The sequence below is a fragment of the Teleopsis dalmanni genome, chromosome 2, assembly GCF_002237135.1.
Source record: "Teleopsis dalmanni isolate 2A chromosome 2, ASM223713v2, whole genome shotgun sequence".
NCBI lineage: Eukaryota > Metazoa > Arthropoda > Insecta > Diptera > Diopsidae > Teleopsis > Teleopsis dalmanni.
The window spans coordinates 126914565-126927495 of NC_051847.1; the positions used below are offsets into that span (position 1 = coordinate 126914565).

The 12931-nt window shown below is 32.1% G+C and overlaps 1 protein-coding gene across 5 annotated transcripts in view; it reads right to left on the reverse strand.

Annotated features, from left to right (window-relative positions):
• The window catches only part of LOC119684295 (HEAT repeat-containing protein 5B), a 42084-nt gene that overhangs the window by 2157 nt on the left and 26996 nt on the right, over window positions 1-12931 (reverse strand). For 2 of the 5 annotated variants that reach the window (XM_038098307.1, XM_038098303.1), the window contains exons 2-10: window positions 12496-12921; window positions 12265-12412; window positions 10713-12190; window positions 10379-10652; window positions 6848-6880; window positions 5584-6456; window positions 4562-5524; window positions 1955-3932; window positions 1593-1607 (exon numbers count right to left, since the gene is read on the reverse strand). In XM_038098307.1, coding sequence (XP_037954235.1) covers window positions 1593-1607; window positions 1955-3932; window positions 4562-5524; window positions 5584-6456; window positions 6848-6880; window positions 10379-10652; window positions 10713-12190; window positions 12265-12412; window positions 12496-12833 — 6100 coding nt within the window. In that variant the 5' untranslated portion in view covers window positions 12834-12921. The remainder of the gene's footprint in view (window positions 1-1592; window positions 1608-1954; window positions 3933-4561; window positions 5525-5583; window positions 6457-6847; window positions 6881-10378; window positions 10653-10712; window positions 12191-12264; window positions 12413-12495; window positions 12922-12931) is intronic. The other 3 variants (XM_038098305.1, XM_038098304.1, XM_038098306.1) reach the window with 3 other exon arrangements.

Below are 12931 nucleotides of genomic sequence, written 5' to 3' on the forward strand. Positions count from 1 at the left end.
TTTTACCTCAAAAGGAACTACTTCTTAATAGTTTGAATTTTTGGTGACTTTTTGTGATTATTTTAAAAAATGTTTTTAAGATTCATATAAAAGTGTTTTAAAAGTATTTTAAAGAAAATAAAAATATTAGAAAAGTAAGAAAAATTATATTGAAAAAATGTATAGAAGTCACTAAAACCACTAATAATGCTTCCTGGTTTGAGGAAGCGCATAAATGCTATTTACAAAGGATTGAAATGTTAAAATTGGAAAAGTCAGAAAAAGGAAAAAATCAGATTTGAGACATAAATAAACTTGTAATGTGTTTTTACACTACAATTCATAACAATATCAAACAGGTAATTTTGTTTCATATGCTATCAAATTCAAAAACTTATCAAACGTACACAATTTTGACTTCGTCACTGAAATGCTGTTTGATCGTTTGAACATTTTACAGCGAACAAACATACAAACATGCGTATAATATAATACAGAGGGTTGCATGTATGATTGAATACGAATGCAGTCGGGCTTTTGTCAGCCTTACTCGACTCACATATAGGTTTAAAATGGACATCATACCAGTTGTGACTCGATCGAACATTGTTGCATGAGGTTGGGTGGATTTATTATAAATCCACCAGCAAAATAAAGTGGGTATTTCGTTTGTATGAGCGTGGCACTTCTTTGTACTATAGATTCTTTGCTTCTGCTCTACCTGTGTGATAACAATCTTTTTGAGGAATGGTCTCTACAGATTTATTGTCTATTCCTGTAATAGAGTGGAATAATTATATAAAATATGAGTCATTTATAATTGTCACATTGAGAAAAGATCTCGACAGCCACTATTCTTTACTTTCGTATGAAAGTTAACAATATTCATTTTTATTTTTTACGAATAATATATTGTTGTATCTGAGCGTAGTCCTTGAGATAGTAGCTTGGTTCGTTTTTGTGACGAACAGTGAAACTACAATGTAACATTTGAGCTTCATTTTCAATATTACATTGTCAACATTAAAAAGTTTCAACGGAATATAAACACGGTTTTTCTTGAAACTTTAAAGCTAGTATCCTTTTCTGGATGCCTTTGCTTATTAGGAACTGCCATATATGTTAGACGTTTTTTGTGAAGATAAATATTGTGGGATAAATATAGAGTATTCTTATTCTTATTATATGTAAAAGTACAAAATAAAGACTGCCCAACTTTTTGAATAAACATGAACAGTTTATATCATAAATATCTTATAGAATCTAGTATAAGAAAAAAAAAATAATAACTGATGATGATGGTGATGATGATGTGAATGATTAATTATCGTACGCTTGTGGGATAAATTGCTGGTGCGTTTGTTATAAGAGTAAAAAAACTGCAAACAGTAAAATTGAACATGCGGTATTTATATACATTTAACAAACTTAGTGAGAGTGCAGAGATTATATTTAGTTACTATACTTAATTGTAAGAAAACAACACATAAAGCCAACAATAGATTCGTGCCCGCTATGTACTTCAATATACAATAAATTTTAAGACTTATAATACATATATGTATTTAGTATCGAGCAACATTTTTTATTGTTCCTCTTCATATGATAATTACCTTGCAATAAGTTTCCTATTGTTAATTAAATAACGACAAAATTTGGGATGGAATTATTTGTTTTGGGTTGTGTGATTTTGAAATGCATTTAATTGAGAGATAGAGAAAGAAAGTTAATTAATAATTACATAATATTGCTTTGATAAAATTTAGGAGTGGGATTTTAGGCTTTGGACGTAATAAAAAATTAACACACAACACAAGGGAGTGTTTAAATACTTATTTGTAAAAAATTAATAAATAAAATATATATTTAAAAAAACAAGAAAACTCTCAGATAACTTCGACAGACTAGGCTTATTTAAAGAAACGCTAGGCAAGGTTTATTAATTATATGAGAAGATACTTATATATATACTTACGATTTTGCGGCTCCGCCAACTCAATTAAAGTCTGTACTGTTACGATGCTCTCCAAAGTAATTTGCAATTCCATATCTGTGCGTGGTATTTTTGTTGTTTCCATATATAAACCTTCGATGATGCGTGGAGCTAGGGCATGTATATATGGTGTAGAGGTCTTCAGATCAGCTTTTGAAAAAATCGAACGAGCTGTTTGAATGCATTTTAATTTGACTGACAAATTATCAGATTGCATGCATTGTCGAAAATGATTAATACATGGATATTGCAATGAAGGAGCTGATATCAAGAAAGCCGGTGTATGTAATATAAAAACAGCTATAGCAAGTAACATTGTCACTTCATCGACTTTGCGTTCGTCATCATCACCAGCAGTTTTTGTCAAGTCAATTATAGTTGCAAGTGCGCTTTGTAGCAGTTGTTGCCAATCGCTTGATACTGTCTCATTTTTTGCCCAATTATCAATACATACCGATTTAAGTGTGTGCAATGCGGCTTGTACCGCACTTGTATTTGCTAGTATAGTTGAGTCAATCGAAGATTTATTGGCAATCTCTCTTATAATAGATGTTGTCATGAACAGTATAGTTGGTAGAATTGTAAGTGCACCTTGTGGTGAACAGAGTGCTGTAAGTTCCTCAACACATTGTAGACCACTTGCAACTAGCATACCATTATCTTCAGATAGTACTGAAAAGAAAGACTGCGAAGAACTATTTTTTGCTGCTAGTTCTTGCTGAAATTGTATTGTGCTTAATTTGCTGGCAGCACTAGGATTCATAGTTGGTATCTGTCGTACAAAAACGCATAAGCACACTTCTAAAACTGCATACACATGTGAATCGCCAGGCGGAATTTCACCTTTAGTACCACCTTCGCCTAAGTTTTCTATTTCTGTGTTTAGTGAAATATTTTCACTATTATCCGTATTTTTGTGCTGTTCCAGATATACATTCTTTTTTGTTTCCAAGTCTTCTTTTGCGGCTTGTATGGATTGCTTGAGAATTTCCATGCAGAGTAACTGCACCAATAACTCATCTCGCGTTAAAATTTGGCGATGTAAAACATTGCAAAGTTCAATCGTTAAAGCTTTATCTTTGACTAACTGTTGTCGTGCCCAATTCGAATCGAAAATTGTGTATAAAGATTGTAGACAACTTAAAACATTTTTGGGTTTTTCCGAAGTACGTGTACTACATAACGCTTGCATACAAATTCCAAATATCATATGGAAACGATCTGCTGATAGTGAACCATGTGTTATATTATTATTAGCTTCAAAATTTGTCTTATCCGCAACACCATTAGAATTAGCGGAGTTCGTGTTTAAATGTAAAGCAAATCCTTCATCCTTAAGCCATAAGGAAGCTGCATAAAGTATTGGGGGCCATGATGTCAAATAGTGAGGCTTGGAAGAGTTTATGGTATCAGTAGTGTAAAATGCACCTCCATCATGTGGTAACTGACTTTGAAACTCAGCTGGTAATAATAAAAGCGCGTGATCTTTCATAGCTGCCAGCCAATGCGTCGATAAATTGCTTAATTCTGGCTTAACTAAGCTTAACAAACTTTCACCATGACTTTCAAAATCACCGAAATCATCATTCATTAAATCACCATTATCTAAGTCTAAGCCTGTAGTTAACGGCGAAATGCTGTTGGTTGTTGTTAGTTTCTTCTGAAACATAGAAGCCGGTGCTGAACCATTGCCGATCATAGCAACAATGTATACTTCAGCCCAAGCTTTTAAAATGCTTAATTTCTCTAGTGTAGCCATAGATTCGTTGTAAAGTTGTGTGCTGTTGGTTTTCGAGTGTAATTTATCAAGTGATGATACTAACAACTGATGTACGCGTCGTAAATCATTCAAATCTCGTGCTACTCCAGAACCAATCCAAGCTGAGCAAACTTCGCATGCTGCCGCAGTTACATGTGATGGTGTATCTGGTGAAAATGCAGGCCTTAAAGCAGCACCAACCTATAAGAAATATAATATATAACAATATTTAAATATTTTTTTAAGTGATCATTCTGGTTAATTTTATTTCTATGTATACCATTTATTTATTAAATAATAATTAACTGAAATAATGAATATTTTGTTATATAAAATAATACTCCTCTTGCACTCGTCAGTCTAAGCCAGTCTGAGGCACTTAAATTAAGTATTATTTTATATAAAGTAAATTTGTTCAACAAAAACGAATTAAAAGAAAAATTCAGCAAAAAATTTATTATTGGTTATTGATTACTTAATCTCCTCTTTTGGAAATGCCGAAACATTAGACTAGGTAATAGATCTCCTCTTGACAATATAATCGACAGAAAATATACTGCGAAAACACTATAATTATTTTCTAATATAAGCCCCCTAGGTACAATCCTGTTTAGGCCACTGTACTGTTTGTCAGATGAATGGCTGATCAATTTCTAAATATAAACCCCATTATGACTATTGACTTATTTGAACAGTATGACTAGACACCCTGATTAAATATATATATTTTCATATAAATTCGATTGTTGCAGACCTCAGATTTGTTATAATATTTGAACTTATAACAACAACAACAATAACAACAACAAAAAATTTATTAGTAGACGTACTTGTGCTTGGAATTGTTCCAATAATAGATGACCAGGAAATTCCGGTTCAGGCACACCAGCAAATCGATCTATAATTTCCTGTAGTGTACGTAACCCCTCTAAACGTAATTGATCTGAGTCAGAAGTTGCAGCCATGAATGACATACGTATCAATTCTGCTAAATGTAAAATTAAATAATCACCACGAGATTTAATCATTTGCATTTCTTTAGCTTGTATCAAATCAAAATGTATAGGATTTGCTGATTCACAAGTGGAGATAATTTTCCGAACACATTGCGCAGCAAATACACGTGTAGGCCAGCGTGGCTGCACAGCAGGATGTGTTGAAGTATTTTCCTCAGCATGATATTCAGCGACATCATCATCATCCGCATTATCATCATCGTCATTATCATCTTTTGTTGCATTATCTGCTGCATTTGAATTCTTATTAGAAGGATCACTTTTTGTTGTGTTACTTTCATCTTGTATTGCTGCATTTTCCACAGCAACAGTCAAAACATTCTTACAAAGGCTTAACCAAGAGCTAAGGTTATCTGATGCTAACATTTGTAACATGGAAGTAAGCGTATCGTGTATATTTTTCAACATTTCAGCATCAGTTTCTGAATCTAGCATAGCGAATAATAAACCAGGAAGCCCAAACTCGGTGATGACAAGATCCGGATACTGTTCTGGTGTAATTGAAAGTGCTAATTCACATATTTCTTTAGCTTCTCGATGTGATAACTGTCGAGCCATACGTACAGCAGCTTTGCGTAACATAAGATAATTACTTGATAATGTATTAACTAGTGTAGGCACTAGAGTTGATAGGTTCACGGTTTTCGGAGCAAACAGATGCAATTGCTGTAGACAACCGGTAGCTTCAGCCTGCACAAGTGGATCGGAGTGTGCTTGCATTATCGAAGCCGCGCACAAGAATGAAGACCGCATAGCACAAACAGCGACTGCATTACCCTGAATATAATATCATGATTAATGTTAATGTAAATAGAAAAAAATTATATTCTACTTACTTGTAATTCTGGACCAACAGTTGTAATTAATGCATTCAGCAAACGTCCAACACACTGGTGTACATCAACATTAGAGTGTGGTACCGCAAGTAAAAGTTTCAAACTTAACGATAGAGTAGCTTCTACATAATTACGGAACATCGGCCCACCGGAATCGGCTATAAGCGATAGAGCATACAACGACCAAACCTGCACAACTGGTGATGAGGTGTCTTGTGCTAGTGCCAACAGTATAGATACACTTGTATTTAAATGCTGTGAAGACCCCATGCCACCAACGTAACGATGCAAACATCCTAAAGCCAAAGAATGACCTGTACGCGTTATAACATCTCTGGCAGATTTTAGTTTATCAAATGAATTTTGTGCCAATTCAGCCGTAAATCGAGAATCGCCTACGACTTGTGCCATACGTCCAAGTGCTTCGCCAGCTGCACAACGTAGTGTAGCATTTGAGCTGACCAATGCAGCAACAATCAAATTAGTTGCACTTTTCTTAACGTTTTCTTCACCAATGCCTGATTTACTATCGGTTAAACCTTTTAGACCGCTTAGGAGCGCAGTGAATATATTCATTTGCACAGCTTCTTGGCGGCTGCTTTTAGCTTGTCGAATGCACTCACCAAAATGTTCCAACATCTGTAAACGGTGTTTGTTGGCGACTTTTGGAAAGATTAGGCCGAATAACGAAACCGACATATCAATAACTGCCACACCTAAAGGCAGTGGACCAGGACATTGCTCTATTTTATTACTCGCATTTAGGGCATTGCTAATGGCTGCTGCGCTCATAACACCAACTGTTGGAGGACGATACAAGCAACAAGGATCATGTTCTAAAGCACCCGACCCAGCGGCGCTATTTGGTTGCAACTGCAATTTTACAGCAAACAATATATGCATTATTATATGTGTAGAATGATATCAAAAAATGTAATTCATATGTATGTATAAATAAAGTACAAAGTAAAAGGAAACCATTATGCATTTTATAAAGCTGTACAACAAATCGATAATCTTATATTATTAAGCTTTAAAAATTCAAGCAAATGAGAGAAAATAAAAGAAAAATTTTTAATATAAGAAAGGATAACATACATGCACGTACGAATTCAACGAAAAACTTATAAAAATCCTTGGCTCAACGCCAAATAGTGTAGAGCTTAGAAGTAGCAAACTAAATGCTCTTTAAGTGAAACCATAAAAACACAAGAAATACAGCGAAATAAAATTTTAGTTCACAGAAAACACAAACAACACTTACATGCTCCCCATCTGATTTACGATTTGGCTCCATCTTGTTTGGTTTAATTTGTTCATTTTCATTTTCATTTTTAGTATTATTTTGTTTTTTTTTTGTTTTTGTTTATTTTGATATCAAATTGTACAAAATGCAATACCCAAAATTATTTGATTTGTTAAGGCGGTCAACGTAGAGGAGAATTTATTTTATATGCAATAAGGAAAAATTCAAAAATACATAAAAAGAAATAATGTTAGTATGTAATGTCGATTATCCTTGGCATTTGGATTATAAATAATTTACAACTTTCTTAATGCTAGGAAGATGCACATGTCCGCTTTACAGACATGTATATATGTATATACATATATATATACAAGTGGTTAAATCTCTTGGTAACGAATTAATATTTACTATATAGTTAAATCACTATTAAGTATATATATACTAAATGTATATAAATATATTACTATCATTATCATCATCGAGTTTCACAGCTCACTGTGGAATTAAGTTTAATCATAATTATATCACGCATCATTGTTTGGATTGTTTAAAATGCATCATAATTATTATAACATCGAATGCTATAACAACATTCTTATGCTCTAATAATATACCATAATATACCAATATTGAATTAGGTTTAATAATAGTGTTATATTTAAATACCTAAATAAAAATATTAATTAGAGATTTATCGACAGGGAAAAATAAATTTGATAAAATTTATATATGTTAATTTATTACATATGGAATAACTAATGCCTAGTTTTTACAATGTTATTTTTTTTTAAATAGTTATACATTTATTTATTGTATCTTGTCTTAGAATGAGACTAACAATAAGTTTTAAAATCATATCACTAATTACTTAATATTACAATTTTTTATTTTAACCATACATTGTATAAAATAAAATAAGTAAACCTTATATCACGAACCTCACTTAGAACAATGGGTTAAATTTCATTGGAGTGAATGTTATGTGGTTTATTAAAAAAGCAATTAAACTTTATTAGATTAATAAAAAGAAAGTTTCGGTTTTCTTCAAGCTATTGAATATTAATTGATGGCTGGACGGTGAGCTGTTTTTAGGTAGGAAATAATGCGAGGTTTTCAAATATAAATTATTTTGATGTCTAAACCAAACACTTTACTACTAATAAAGATATTTTAATAGTGAATTATAAAGAAATAAACAAAAAGAAAAAACTAGTTTGTCAGAACTACAATTTGCTTAGTAACTTACTTAAGGCTTTTAAACGGAACAATTAAAAAAAAGAAACAGTGTATTACTCCTGGTGTGATATATATAGAGTTACGAACGAGGTTTTTAAAGCATCCTGCTTTATTCAAATTTAGAGTTTTGTCAATTTTTTTGTTTATTCATAAAAACAAGTATAGTTCACTATACAATTTCAAAGAGTTATTATAATAATTATAAATGAGAGAATGAAGTGTAAAATTAACAGTAGTGAATTGCAACAACAAAATTTTATTATTTTTAATTAAATGATTATTTGGCTAGCTATTTGCCTTCAAATCAGATCATACATCTGTCAGCAAAAAATTTAATTAATTACAAATAATAAAATCTTGTTCCAATTCACTATTGTTTAAAAACCCTCTCTAAAAATTAAATTATGTTAATATATAAAAATTTTTTTTTTCAATTTTTAGTACAAGGTGCCTTTTAAAATAAACTGGACTGGCCTATTTAATGTATTTAAAATAAACTCTCTTTTCAAATGTGTGTTTTATAACGTCAGTGGAGATGTTCTCAGGACATCAGATCCTGACACTTTTATATCGCTTCTACGTCCACAAACAGTTGCTTTTCAGTCAGTGGAAATATTTTTCAGAAAAAGTCAATGTTGTACCGTATTAAACTAGGTAAATCTAAGGAGTGATTGACTTTACTGGCGTATGTGATTACCAATAGATGGCCAGTTTTAAAAAGTACTATTTACTTTTTATATATAAATATATATTTCTATTCTTATTTTTAAAATTTTAATTTGCAATTAATTTGTTTTTTTTCTGTAAAAAAAAACAAATTAATGAATATAAATATTTGTAATAAGATTTATAAACAACAAATTAAAACTTGTACCCGGGACATATAGCCTAGGTAAATAGTGTTAATAAAAATAATTGAATATGTAAGTTCATATATATTTGGATAACTATATATTAAAATATTTTTAAAAAATATTGTTAATGAAATATTATAAAGATAGAGCATATATAATGAATATGCTATGGTGAATTATGATCTAATATACTATATAGTATATTCTATAATAGTTTAAATATTAATTCGTTTCAGAAAACATTTTAAAAATATAATAATATAAATATTAGTTGGTTGTAGAAAACTAATAAAGTTGTATATACATATATATTATATATATTGATATGATACTTCACAACATTTAAAATAAAAGTACAGTATCGGAAAAAACATATTTAATTAAATTTTAAGTAATACCAAATTTCATATAATTATGAAATTATCATTAAACCTTAACCTCTCTGAGTCAATGGCTCTTCGTAAAATTGAATAGATTATATATATCATTAACAAGTTAACAAATCTACTGAATTATAAATGGAGTGCTTAGGTGTTTAAATCTGATTTCATTTCATCTGTGACAATAATATAACAGTTATGCAAGTCTCTCCACCTTCAATAGAGCAAGAAGCAGATCTATTAGGGTTGTGTAATTATTTCAAAAAAAATCCAAAAAAACTAAATCATAAGGGCCATGTTATGTAGAGTGACACAGAAATTGTAATAATTTACTTCTAAAAGACACAAATCTTGACAATTATTACTAAATAATACTGCTTTGTTTAAGTGACGAGGCACAGATAGCCTCGCATTGTAGCATTGATGAAATAAAAAGAACATGTATAGATGTAAGGTTTCACTCCTACAGAATTATTTTTGTTTATTTTAGATGTATTTTTCCAAATAATAAAAACAAGAATTATAGGTATTCTATATTTCTGGAGACATATTTTTTTTAAAAAGGTGTTTATCACAATCGTTGTAGGGGAATATAATAAATTGTTTCGAATCAGTTTAAATATTATTTGAATCTGAAGAAAAAATTAATGTACACTTGTAATACGCGAAATTTAAAAATACATCACTTAATAAAAAAAAATTTAATAGACAGATTCCATTTATTTATACAGATAATCATTTTTTAACACACTGTGACTGTTAAAATATTTATGAGGAGTGAAAATGTGAGCATGCTCGGGCCATTTCAAATAAAGAAAAGAACAAAAAATATGTTTTTTTTTTGTGATTGTAATTCCTAACCAATGATAAAAAATTATTTATATATTTTTTTTAAACTTAATATTTAATTAACATTTAAAAAAAATGTAAAAATGCAGTGCAATTGTTTTGTCCGATACTGTGCCAATTAAGGACATTTTGTTATTGAGACTATAAGTGGAAATATTACAATTTTTCTTTCCCTCTTCCGTATATAAACTTAACATGCAAGTCAGTAAAATAAACGATATTTATACCTGATCTTCAATAGTACGATGATCGGTTTCTTGTAACCAAGTTCCTAAAATAATTGAATCATCGCCGTGGCATAAGGCACGCAACAAGGAGTTGGTTGTATTTGCAGCATTTTCCGCCAGCGTAAATTCCGATACAAGCATACGTAATAAATGTGTATAGGATGACTCCAAAGCATTTGGTGGCAATAATGTAAGCGTTTCATAAAGTCTTAAACGTACCATTGCAGCTGGTGCTTTAAGTTGTGTGCCATAAGTTTTTAACACAGCAGATAAGCTATAAATATAATTGGACAGTGGTTTAAAAGAGATTATTGTAAATTATAAATAAAGTTACTTGACTAGCATTGCTAACGCACTCTCGATCGGAGTTAATAGTCTTCGTGTTATATCTTCAGTTAATAAGTCCGGACAGTTTAACAGAAAGCTATGCATAACTGATAAAGCTCCAGCACGCCCTTCCAGTGTAACTTGCCAGGTAAACGCATCGCCACGTGCTTTTTCCGACTCCAATTCTTTATTTGAGCGTGGAAATGAATTACGCCATAGCAATACCATTCGCGGTAGAAGACCTTTCACTACTGATGAACCAAGTGTCATTATAGCGCCTATAAGCAGCCAACCAGCTTGAGTTCTATTTAATGACATGCGACTATTTTGGGAAGCTGAACGTAGTAACTCTTCAGCTGTATTGAATACTACTTTGCCTTTGGTATGTGGTATGCCAAGTGGTGAGTAACGTACACTACCCAAAATGGCCGCTAATGCACAACTGTAACCGGCTATAGCTTCTGGTGATGACCGCATATGCTCAATGGCTTCAACAAAACGATCTATTAGAGGCGTTATTTGACTTGGCACGGCTACACAAAAGCAACGTAAACACCAGGCTGCTGCTAAACGTGCTGCGGCACAAGGATGCACCAATACAGCACAGGTAGCATCAATGGAATTTAATGTATTATCATTTAGTAAATTTTGAGCAGTTGTGCCTAAGCCTAATACTAATGAACCAAGTTCTTGCAATGCACACACCAATAAATGCTGACTAAATAGCGTTTCTTGATTGGAATCCTTAGCATTTTCTGGATTAAAATCAATGGAATTCATTTGTTTTGCCACAATATGTATGAGTTCTTTACAGGCTGATGTTTGTGCTTTTTCTCCCAACATTTTACCAATTATGGAACGTAATATAAAATTAATACACTTGCGTGAGTAGACGGCATCGACATGTGAAGAAGCCGCTTTTGGATTTGCTACTAAATCTAAAACGTGCACTAGAAATGTGCTAAGGTTACGTTCCAACCAAACACTACCCATAAATTGCACAAACACTACATAGGAATGTGTAACGCCAACACGTACTTCACGATTAACGCCGGAACTGCCTTTAATAATTTCGCCAGTACCCTTAAGGAATGATACTCCACCTCTCAGAAAACCTGACATTAAAATGCCTAATGCTTCATCCAATGAAACATTGCGCGGCATATTTTTACCGTGTACAACCTGTGCTACAGGTTTTCTATTCAGTGCTTCATTAGGTTGTTGAGTGAAGGCTAACAAAGTACCAAGCAGCTTAGCTACAGCACAACGTACTTCATAGTTACTTCCATCGAAAGCTCGGAAACACAGCGTAGCTAAACTCTCCAGTTCGGTTTGATAAAGAAAGGATGCATGATTGATCATTTCAAGCATACATTTTGCTGCTGCTACGCGAACGGCCATTACACGATCTGTAAGGCAATGTTTTGTGGATTTATATACATCTTTATGGACATTAGATATAGCGGTGCCCATGCCAGCGCACACCTTTAAGTAAGATGATATATAAAATGATATATATTTTACAGTTTCAAATTTAAAAAGTAAAAGTAAATACAAACCTTTTCCAATGTGACCATAATTTCAATACGGGTTTGTGATTCTGCATTGCGTAGCGTGCGTATGAGTATCTGAACTGTTTCTTCATATGAACGACCCATCATACGCCCAAGCTTTTCATACATAGAACCAAGTACGCAAATAGCAGCACTATTTGAAAAAAATATATATATCATATGGTATATAAATAAATTTTTATTACAATTATTTGTTTAAATAAATTTCATACTTACAGCTTTGTGGGCAGATAGCTTGGTGAGTCATCTTTGTTTTTTAGAATATCATTGCAGGCATTTACTGTATCAAACAGCATAAATGTGTCTCCGACCGAGAATAGCGTGGCTAGACAACTTGCTATAAGTTTTCGGGTTGGTGGTCCCGGTGAACCTTGTATTTGCTCCGTCAACTGTTGTACCAATTTCTTTTGGCATCCTTTGATTTCAGATTTATGTGCTGTGGGTAATATTTTCTCCAAATAACGCAACCATTCAAAAATAAAAACTGGTTTTTTTGGCTCTGGCAGCTGTTTTAAAGCTTCCTCATTCAAAGTCAAACTGTGAGACAGTTCCATTTCATCTACGTATACTTCGTCACAGCACTCGCCTTCACTACGCTCGTCTACAATATTAGCTTCTTGATCTTCGCTACGTATAAATGATCTGAAATATT